The 10,490-nt window shown below is 37.3% G+C and overlaps 2 protein-coding genes across 2 annotated transcripts; both read left to right on the plus strand.

Moving 5' to 3' along the window:
• The first annotated feature begins 2,202 nt into the window (after positions 1 to 2,202).
• LOC111004851 (ATP-citrate synthase alpha chain protein 1) lies at positions 2,203 to 7,078 on the plus strand. Its single transcript, XM_022276073.2, has 13 exons — positions 2,203 to 2,531; positions 2,727 to 2,835; positions 3,402 to 3,578; positions 3,711 to 3,872; positions 3,992 to 4,072; positions 4,315 to 4,366; positions 4,653 to 4,767; positions 4,871 to 4,952; positions 5,823 to 5,918; positions 6,006 to 6,107; positions 6,255 to 6,371; positions 6,463 to 6,579; positions 6,667 to 7,078. Exons 2-13 carry the CDS (start codon positions 2,737 to 2,739, stop codon positions 6,736 to 6,738), a joined length of 1,272 nt encoding a protein of 423 aa, XP_022131765.1. The 5' UTR covers positions 2,203 to 2,531; positions 2,727 to 2,736; the 3' UTR covers positions 6,739 to 7,078.
• A 905-nt stretch (positions 7,079 to 7,983) lies between these two features.
• Positions 7,984 to 9,168, plus strand: LOC111005008 (F-box/kelch-repeat protein At1g23390). Its single transcript, XM_022276350.2, has one exon. It carries the CDS (start codon positions 7,984 to 7,986, stop codon positions 9,166 to 9,168), a length of 1,185 nt encoding a protein of 394 aa, XP_022132042.1.
• The last annotated feature ends 1,322 nt before the right edge of the window (positions 9,169 to 10,490 follow it).

Below are 10,490 nucleotides of genomic sequence, written 5' to 3' on the forward strand. Positions count from 1 at the left end.
ATTAACATTCCAGCTAGGCGAATGAGTTTACCCGTTACTACAACCAAATATTTAATTGACATTCAAGTAAGTACCTAATTTTGTTGAAGTGGTCTTCAACTTCATTGTTTTATTATTTATTATATTCTCTTTCTTTATTCAAAGAACTGATGGAACTTCGTTGAAAAAATAAATCAAATTTTCATTTCGTCTAATAATATAAAAAATAATTATTTAAAAAGTGTGAAAATCATAATCGTTCAAATTATTTCGGAATCCAAAAATTGCTCCACCCCTATTACCATCTAAATTTCGCGCTCTGTTGCTTTTTTTTTTTTTAATTACTGTTCACATTTCTTAATTAATTTAAGGTTTCGTATAAGTTCTTAAACTTATTTTTTCTACTATACTTTGAGATTTCGGGAGGAGAGGGAAAAGGAAAGTCAACAATTTGGCTATCTCTGCCTTCGAACCCATTCAATTCCACCCAATGAAGTTTGTCAAATAATAATAAATAATAAATAAAATAATATGTTCCACCCTATACGCCAACACCAAGGACTTGTTGAAGATCCTTTCCATCAATTTTGTATTCACGAGCTAACCTACACTTACTTGCAGCCAGTACCTAGCATATAATGTGTAACCTAGTATATAATGTGTAATAAAATTTATCTCCCTAACTAAGCTTATAAATTCGGCGGCCAACGCAACCAACAATTTTTTTTTTTTTTAATTTTTTCTCCCTTTCCTTTTTTACCATTCTTTTTATTTTTATTATCTATATTGTTAACTTAAACATGACGAAGAAACCACCACAGAATCTTCTACTTTAATATCATGTTAAAGATAAATAAACCACTGCTCAACTCAAAAGTTTAAGCTAATCAATTGGGTAAATTTAATTCATATATAAATATCTCAATAATAACTCAATTGATTAAGGCCTATGTTTCCAACTAAAATGTGAATAAAACTCACTCTTTTCATCTTTTCTTTAAGAATATATTATAATTGTGAATGAAACTCACCCGTCTCTAAATGGTTCATTTAGTATTAAAAAGTGATTGTACTTGAAAAAAAGGAGTATTAAAAAGATATCCCCACTTGGCTCTAAATGATTTTTCCCATTTTGTAAAGGAATTTTTCTACCATTTTAAATTTATTAATAATAATAATAAAAGGTATGATTCATGAGAAAATAAGATAGGAAGAAAAAGAGATAAATGAAAGAACTGTGATTAAACAAATGAAAATGTCATTCAAAATTCACTTATATAAAATTAGACAAGGAGCTTCTTCTCGAAAAAAAAAAGGGTGAAGTGTCGTTGGAAGTGATAAAGATCTATATGCCAAAGTATGAAACAAAAAGAGTTAAAATTATAAAGTCACTAGATCAAACTAGAGTCCCAAATTACGCAAGGTAAGTTAGTTAAGGAAATATCAAACTATAAAATCGTTTAGTTGTCAATTAATTAAGTAATAATGAGACGTTGGTACGGGGTTACGTTTGGTCATAGATAATGAATAGATCCCATGACAACTTTAAATATTGTTTCTTATATATATATATATATATATTATATTTGCCACAGTTTCAAATCACGGCAAAAAAAATAAATAAGATGGAAAATGAGGTCGAACGTTAAAGTAGTGGTGGGAAGTGATTGAAGGCAGAAGCAGGTGTGAAATATTGATTATGTCAACTGAATAATGTTAATGAAATAATTAATGGAAAAATCGTTTAATTTTTATAATGCTTACTCTTCTCCAACCGAGTCAGATATATTAGAATACATGGTATTTCACCCAATAAAAACATCTATGAAAGCTGTTGTTTACTATTCTTTTGAACTTTTGGAATTTAGTAAAAAGTTAAATATAAGAGAGTATAAATCAAAAAAATTACTTTAATGGGGACATAAATTATTATAACTGGGGTTTTATTTGGAAGCTCGAGTTACGAAGTTAATAATGTTTGCATATTCAGATTTAATTTGAAAAATAAAATGACTGCTTCTGCTTGGTTGGTTGATGGAAAATGAAAAAAGACAGAGTACACGTGTTTCACGTTGAGTACCATCTTCCGATTACAAAAAAGAATATCCCCACGTTTTTAAGTGCATAAGCATACCCACGGGTATCACGTGTCACACCAACGTGAATCCTCATCAATCACAAACCATTATATTATTAAAGGGGTGTAATCGTGGAAATGCAAGGGTGATTGGTGATTGTGGAGTGTGGAGTGTGGAGTGTGGAAATGGGAGTGAGGGCGACGTAGCAGATCCTGATTCCACCAGGCAGAGGCAGTAGCGGCAAAAGCGTCCTTCGCATTCAAGCAATTGAGGCTTCCCACCGTTTGAAGCCACAACCAAACGAACCTTTTCTCTTTCTTTTTTTATTTTATTAATTAGTCAAATTTCAGAAATTATTTTTTAAACTTTTTGCAACTATAAATACGAGGGTCGTTAGAACGCAAGCATCGTGCAGTTAATTACACGCGAACCGAATTCCGCTACTCTGATCCTTTTTCAGCTTTTAATCAAAGGGTAATTAGTCTTTGTCGTTTACTTCCATCCGCATTTCTGTTGAGCTTTTCTTTTCTGGATCTGCGACTGCATTGTGCTTTCTTTTCTTTTCTTTTGCCTTTCGATTACCGAGTATGGCTTGTTGTTCAATTTTCAGTTCTTCTACCTCTGATTCGGAGCTAAATTTTCTGACGGGCCTTCTTTGAGCCACTGCAGGGTTTGAGAAATGGCTCGCAAGAAGATCAGAGAGTACGATTCAAAGAGATTGTTGAAGGAGCACTTCAAAAGGATCTCTGGCAGAGAACTTCCCATCCAATCCGCTCAAGTGACTCTTCTTTCTTTATTTTTCTAAACATCAAATTTCTTAGCAGTTCTATTTCTAGATCTCTTATTACTCGACATCACCTTCGTATTATTGCCTGTTGAAGTGTCTTTCACTACAAACAAGTCATTTAGTGAACAACGTTTTTCTTCTTTTATCTTTGTTTTTGTTTTTTGGTGTTTGGGTAACAATTTATAGAGTTTCACCTCCTCATTGCTTTTTGGTTTTTTCTTCGCGCGGTGCGTGCGATAATAGCTCATATAGCCTTTTTGTTTTTTTTTTCCCTTCTTTTTTGGATTTTTTGTTGTTAATGCTTTCGGCTGGAAGTTTTCCTCTGGACATTACCCAATCAGAATTGATGTTAGTGTAACTTACCGGTTTGAATCCTTGGATTTGTTTCGGTAAGAAGTCTGCGTAAACAATCGATGGAATATATCTTAGTGTTGCCAATGCCATCTCTGTCTTTGCTCGACTATAGATTCAAAATCATGAACAGACATGATTTTATCTCGTCATTTACCCCCTTTCTATGACATGGTGAATTATATACCAATTAAAATCTGGCACAGGTCACTGAATCAACTGATTTCAATGAGCTCGTTGAGAGGGAACCTTGGCTTTCATCATCAAAATTGGTCGTGAAACCCGACATGTTGTTTGGAAAGCGTGGGAAAAGTGGTTTGGTTGCCTTAAATCTTGATCTGGCTCAGGTTGCTGCATTTGTGAAAGAGCGCCTGGGCAAAGAGGTGTTTTTTTTTATTTCTTTCTATCTTTTCCGGCTATCTTCTCATGACTATTGTTTGATTTCTATTTATCACATCTTATTTCCTTCTCTCGCTTAGTGATCATTTTACTATGTTTTTCTCTTTCACAACCAGGTATCGATGGGTGGATGTAAGGGTCCCATCACAACATTTATTGTGGAACCCTTCATTCCACACAAAGAAGAATACTATCTTAATATTGTCTCAGAGAGACTTGGATGCAGCATTAGCTTCTCGGAATGTGGAGGAATTGAAATAGAGGAGAACTGGGATAAGGTATTGTTACTGTTAATTCTTAATAGAAGAGCTCATTAGGTTCAAGAGTTAACTCTTTCTGTTTGATTTCTGTAAGCCCAAAATTTTACAAAGTTTCAATGAAACTCTCTTTCATTCAGGTCAAGACCATATTTATCCCAACTGGAGTGTCTCTCACTTCAGAAATATGCGCTGAGCTGGTGGCGACCCTTCCTTTAGAGGTACCTTTGCATTGATATAAATTGTTCTTTTAGAGGGTTTTTTATCCGTTGATATTAATATATCATTATCATATAGTACTCTCGTCTATATAGTTTGTGGAGGCGTAAAATCTGCTTTAAGACCTAAAATGTACTTTTTATATACGAGGCTTTAATTTAGCTGAAATGGTTATGTTGTCCGGAATATCAAGAAACTTCTTCCCAAGAGCAAATTGTTGACATAACTTTGTTCATCATTCCAGATCAAAGGAGAAATGGAGGAGTTTATCAAGGCAGTTTATACCCTGTTCCAAGGTATGTTATTTGCCTATGATGTGAACTTTATTGTTAAGTTATGGGTGGATTGGAAAACTGAAATTGTTAGATTAGTATTTAATATATTTTAATACTCCTCGCATCTGTGAATAGATATTGATGTGTTGTAAAGCTTCGCACATGAATTATTGATATGAAATATGGAATTAAATATCATTATTAGGATGTCCTGTCTTCTTATCATGTTAAATCATCCCTAGAGTTAGAGTATTCCTTGGTCTATTCTCTACATTGATCAATTTATTTCAATTTCCTTGCGAGGCAGATCTGGACTTCACTTTCTTGGAAATGAATCCTTTTGCGATTGTTGATGGGAAGCCCTATCCTTTGGATATGAGAGGTGAACTAGATGACACTGCTGCTTTCAAGAACTTCAAGAAGTATGTCTAACACTCTTGGTTATAATTATATTTCATCCATTGCTTTTTGCGTTAAGTACAAGCCTAATAAAGTATATTTTCTGATATGTTTTGGACCTTGTAGGTGGGGAAGTATTGAATTCCCAATGCCATTTGGTAGGGTTATGAGTCCTACAGAAAGCTTTATCCATGGCCTAGATGAAAAGGTAATACGCCTGTCTATAACTTTTCTACATATTTCTAAATGTCTTTCTTCTTTAACAATTCTTTCCCCAAGACGACTGATTTACATATATTGTTTTATTCTGGAAATTCATGGAAAAAGTTCCATTCAATTTGGAAGTCTTTTATTGGGTGAAGAGGTAACGATATTTGGGAATTTAACAGTTCTGCTAATAACAGTTGTCAGTCTATGTTCTTTAGTTCGAGTCTTTGGGACTTGCAAGTATGAATGGCTTGAATATTTTTGTTCTTTTTTAACGCATGTTGATGCTCTTATTCTTGTATGTAGATCATGTTTGTTGCCATGGTTGTTCTATACAACATGTGCAGGATCTGCTTTTTAATTATTGTTTTTCTGAGGTTTGAACGCCCTTGCAAGTGTGCCTAGTTCAATGCTTATGCGACCAGCTTAAACTAATTTCATTCCATTCATAAGTGAGTTGGCTGAAATATCATTTCAATTTACTTCTCTATTAGGATCCCAATTACAAGAAAATGACGATGTAACTATTACAATATCAAAGAGAAATTACAATATCAACGACCTTTCAAGAGGGCTCTCTCTCTCCCAAGTCCCTCACTCTCCCAAGTCCCTCACCAGACTATTCTAAAAAACTATCCTCTCCTCTTCTCTCTACTTCCTCTATTTATAACCTAACTCAATCCTATTTAACTACCATAATGACCCCAACTAATATACTAATAATATTTCCATGAGTACTTTCACAACTTCATACTGGATCTAATCTGTTCAAGCTGAATTAATTCAATTTACTTCATACTAGATCTAATCCATTTCGAAGGAAGTTTTCGTTCTAAACTGATTGAAGGAACTATGTTTATCTTCCATGTAGACAAGTGCATCTTTGAAATTCACAGTTCTGAACCCCAAGGGACGAATTTGGACAATGGTGGCTGGAGGAGGTGCAAGTGTCATCTATGCAGATACGGTGTGCTTCTCTTAAGACTTGAGTGTTGAAATTCAGCTTTCAATTTTATTATTTTGGTTTATTGATAGAAGTTTTCCTTTTGTCTAGGTCGGAGATCTTGGTTATGCCTCTGAGCTTGGAAACTATGCAGAATATAGTGGAGCACCTAACGAAGAGGAGGTGTTGCAGTATGCCAGAGTTGTTATTGATGTAAGCAATGTTTATTATCTAGTTACACGTGCATAATTACCATAATGTATGCAACCATGAGTATGTGAAGATACTTTGAATTTTTAATCAAACATCTGCTTCTGTGCATTGAATGAAGAAGTTGATGCTCTCCTTCGTTTCCTGTAGTGTGCAACTGCAGACCCCGATGGCCAAAAGAGAGCACTCGTGGTTGGAGGAGGGATAGCAAACTTTACTGATGTAGCTGCTACATTTAATGGCATAATTCGGGCCTTGAAGGAGAAGGTGAAGCAACCCCTGTCCAGTTTTAGGCAATTCATTTTCTTGATTCCTTTAGTATACTAATGGGTAGGCACATTATGTTGATATGGTTCAGGAATCAAGGCTGAAAGCGGCTAGGATGAATATTTATGTAAGGAGGGGAGGCCCCAACTACCAGAGAGGTCTGGCCAAGATGCGGGCACTCGGCGAAGAACTCGGTGTTCCAATCGAGGTACCGTGCAGCATTAAATGACGAAATATATAATATTGTTAAAAGGCCTGTAAAAAGTTGATACTGAGAAACCTTGGTTTTATATAGGTTTATGGGCCAGAGGCAACCATGACTGGTATATGCAAGCAAGCGATTGAGTGCATAACGGCAGCTGCATAAGTCAGGACTGGGAACACCATCCGCGTCGAGCATGTGGTAGAGATCGAGCATGTGGTAGAGATCTTATAATTATGTTGTGTAGTTTTCTTTGTCTTCAACCAATTTGTGGCGATAGTTCCTCAAGTTTTTAATAAAAATCTCCATTTGTTATGCATTTGAACAATAATTTGTGAGCAGAAACTTTTGGGTGGATAAGGATAAAGCAAGGGGGTCATACGAATTCAATATGGATAGGTGTAACGATTTGGACTATTCTGTGTCGTTGTCAGTATAGGCTTATCTTTCATTTAAGAGGAGGCCATTAAATTTAGTAGCCAATTTCTCACTGCTATTTGAACTAGATGCATTATTTTTTACGTTTGATGCCACTGACTAACTCGGATACACATTGGTCTTGATGCTGTAACATGCAATTGTCTGACAAATGAACTTTTATTATTTATTTTATTTTTGGAACCAAAAGAAACTTCATCCAAGAGGATGAATAAGATCCAAAAGCAGTCATTTGAAGAGGTACATAATGAGGAATATAGGCGTAAAGAACATTGACAGTATTCTAACTCCAGATATAATTTAGAAGTAAAAAAGTTATGTTTTTGTAAGCTTGAGTGATAAATACCAGCCTGGGCTATATCAAGGCACCTGCACTCCTCTACTTTTCTTAAAGATTGAAAGTTGGATCTTACTGCCAACATAAGTGTATCTATAAGTGAAGGTATCAAATCTTCAAATATCATATTTATTTTACTAAAGAAAAAAAGGACCCATCATATATTTGTTCAACTAATTAAGGAAAAAAAAATAAAGAATTGAGGGATGAATATGTAAGATGAATGTAGATATAAAGAAAGATATGCAAAGGGTCCAGTGATTAAAGGCGGGAAGGATGAGATAAAGGAAGGGATGTCCAAATGACCCTACAGGTGGAGTCGTCTCTGTGTCATAGATATTAAAAATTTGACATTCGACCTATTTTGGAGTTGACGTGGGAGTTCAATTGTGGCCCGCCACCAATTCAATCGAAACGCCTAGCAAATCTATTGCATAAAATTGAGATGTTTATGGTCCACCATTAACAATTTAAAAGAAGGAAAGAAAAGAATAAAATAAATGAGTTTTATCCATCTACAATTCCATCCACCTATATTATTTATTAAAAAAAAAAATGAAATAGACTTCAAATATGAGTCTATATAAGGAACCAGCTTCCATTGTGTGGGTAGCAGTCGCAGTTGCAGAGGCGATATGAGGAGTGAGTGGGAGTCAAAGTCAGAGGAGGAAGGTCGAATGGAAATTGGTGGAGATATGTTGGAAGAAATTGTATGTCGTTTGGCGTTGGTGGATCTAGTTTGGGCCAACCGCGTTTCCTCAGCCTGGCGATCTGCAATCTCCACCTCTCTTAAACGCCTCAACACTCTAAAGCCATGGCTCGTCATTCACTCTCAGTACTCCACTAATTCCGCGACCGCGCGCGCCGTCGCATACGACCCCAGGTCCCACCTCTGGATGGAGATCCGAAAGCCGCCGCCCCCCGCCGGCTACTTCTCTCCTCTCCGATCCTCCCACTCCTCCCTCCTCTACATGATCTCCTCCTCCAGATTCGCGTATTCGGTTGATCCGCTCCACCTCCACTGGCATGAAGCTCCCACTCCCCCAATGGGCGGTTGGCAGTGGCGTCCCGATCCTGTGGTAGCGGCGGTCGGGAAGCACCTCGTCATTGTGGCGGCCGGATGTGGTAGCTGCCTCATAGACGACCACACTGTTCCCCCGGTCCAAATTTACGACACCACCACTGCCACGTGGGAGTGCCCGTGCGACTCCATGCCCACCCAACTCATGGACTCCGGCGCCTCCACGTGGCTGTCAGTGGCAGTTGCAGTTGCTGCGGAGGAACACACAATGTACGTGAGCGTGAAAAGTTCTGGCGTAACCTTCAGCTTTGATCCGAGGAGCAGGAGTTGGAGCGGAGGGTACGATGTGCGGCGGCGTGGCGGCGGAGGTGGAGAAAGCGTGTTCTACTCGGAGATCGCGTGGTGCAGTGGTAGTGGTGTGATTGCGGTGGGTCTAACCGGAGAGGCGGAGAGCGTGAGTAGCGTAGTGATGTGGGAAGTGGAGGGGGAGGGGGTGTGCAGCTGGAGGATGCCAGCGGAGCTTTTGGAGAAGCTAAAGGGAGACAGTGCTGGGTACATGCCCTCCATTTCAGTGAATGTGATGGATGATTTTGTGTTCATACACAACCCTTTGCAGCCTCGGGAGGTGATTGTGTGCCACCTCCACCTCCGGACCTGCCGCTGGGGAAGCGTATGCGTAGGCGTAGCCGCCTTCGACGACGCCTGCCTCTTCCGCAGCTTGGTGTTCGCCGCCTCCACTGTAACCCTCCCACATTTGGAACTCGCCTTCAAACTCGGGACCACACTCAAAACATTATAAAATACGTACCCAATTAATTAATAATCTCAGTCGCATCGCCCCCTCCACAATTTGACAACCAAGAGAGAAATGTAAGGACAAAGTTGCTCTCACCGACCGGTGAGGAGTCTTGAGTATTTTCCCCCTGAATATGTATCCTATTTTTATTGACTTCTTTGAGTTCTTAATTGGTACGGGTTGATTGTTGTGTTGGATTCCGAAAATAGTTGGTATATAATAAGTATAATCAAGATATATGGAAACAGGAAACCATATCTTCTGAAAAATTAAGATAGCTATACAATACAATCATGAGAGAGAGAACAAAATTTAATGACGGAATGCCATAGCCATAGATGATATGGTAGAAGTAGAACCATGTTTATGGTTTCTACATGTGAAAACTTTAATGATGGCACCTGCCGGCTGCCACCTATGTATTATTCTTTTCTTTTTGGTTCCATTTTTTCATAAACACAAGGATGGGATAACAGAATAAAATATTCATCCATATCTCAATATAGTTTTTGCATAATGGGAAAGTCTCCACATTAATAAATTAATGATAGAATGAAACATACAAATTTTCTTTAAATTATAAATTTGGTTTTGCCAAAAAAATATATAAGAGGAGAAAGATAAGGTTGAGTAGGAAAGCCTATTGCGTATTTGGGCCATCCCAAACTAAGTTTCCCAGCTCTCAAACACCTAGGCCCGCCCATCGGATATGTTCAGAGTATGGCAAGTATTTTCATACAATATATTAGAAAGAAACTAGATTGAAGTATAGTGAAGTAGGGATATGAAAGGTAGGTTCTTTTATCTCAAAATCATCCTAATTTAAAGTTGATGCTGAAGTAAATATCTCTCTCCTATCTCATTTAATTTCACTTGTCAGAGTCATTATAAATTCTCAATAGTGTAATAACTTCTCTTATAACTATTCACTCTTAGTCTAAACCCGTCCAGTTCCACTATTCAATAATAAATTTAATAATAACTTTGGTGGAGTGGGAGTGGGACTCGGGCAAGGGAGAAGCCTGAGGTTTAACGTGACATGTGACTGTTAGTGGAAATAAAGAATATAATAATTTTTAGTTCAACTAATTATAATTAGAAATGAAAATTTAGAATTAATTAGAAAACGTAGAGGTAGCTGCAGCTGCAGCGCTTCTAAGCATTATTCCGCGGAATTGTGATTTTCCCAAAGCAGGAGCAGGCTGAGTTGAGCTACGCTGGGTTCCGTGTTCCGGGTCTCGGTCTCGGGTACACAAATTCAGAATTTTTGTTTTGTTTTTTGTTTTTTGGTTTTTTACTTTCTCTATTTTAAATATAAAATTAAA

Source organism: Momordica charantia (genome assembly GCF_013281855.1).
Source record: "Momordica charantia cultivar OHB3-1 chromosome 8 unlocalized genomic scaffold, Mcharantia_2.0 BLBB01000008.1, whole genome shotgun sequence".
Classification (NCBI taxonomy): Eukaryota; Viridiplantae; Streptophyta; class Magnoliopsida; order Cucurbitales; family Cucurbitaceae; genus Momordica; species Momordica charantia.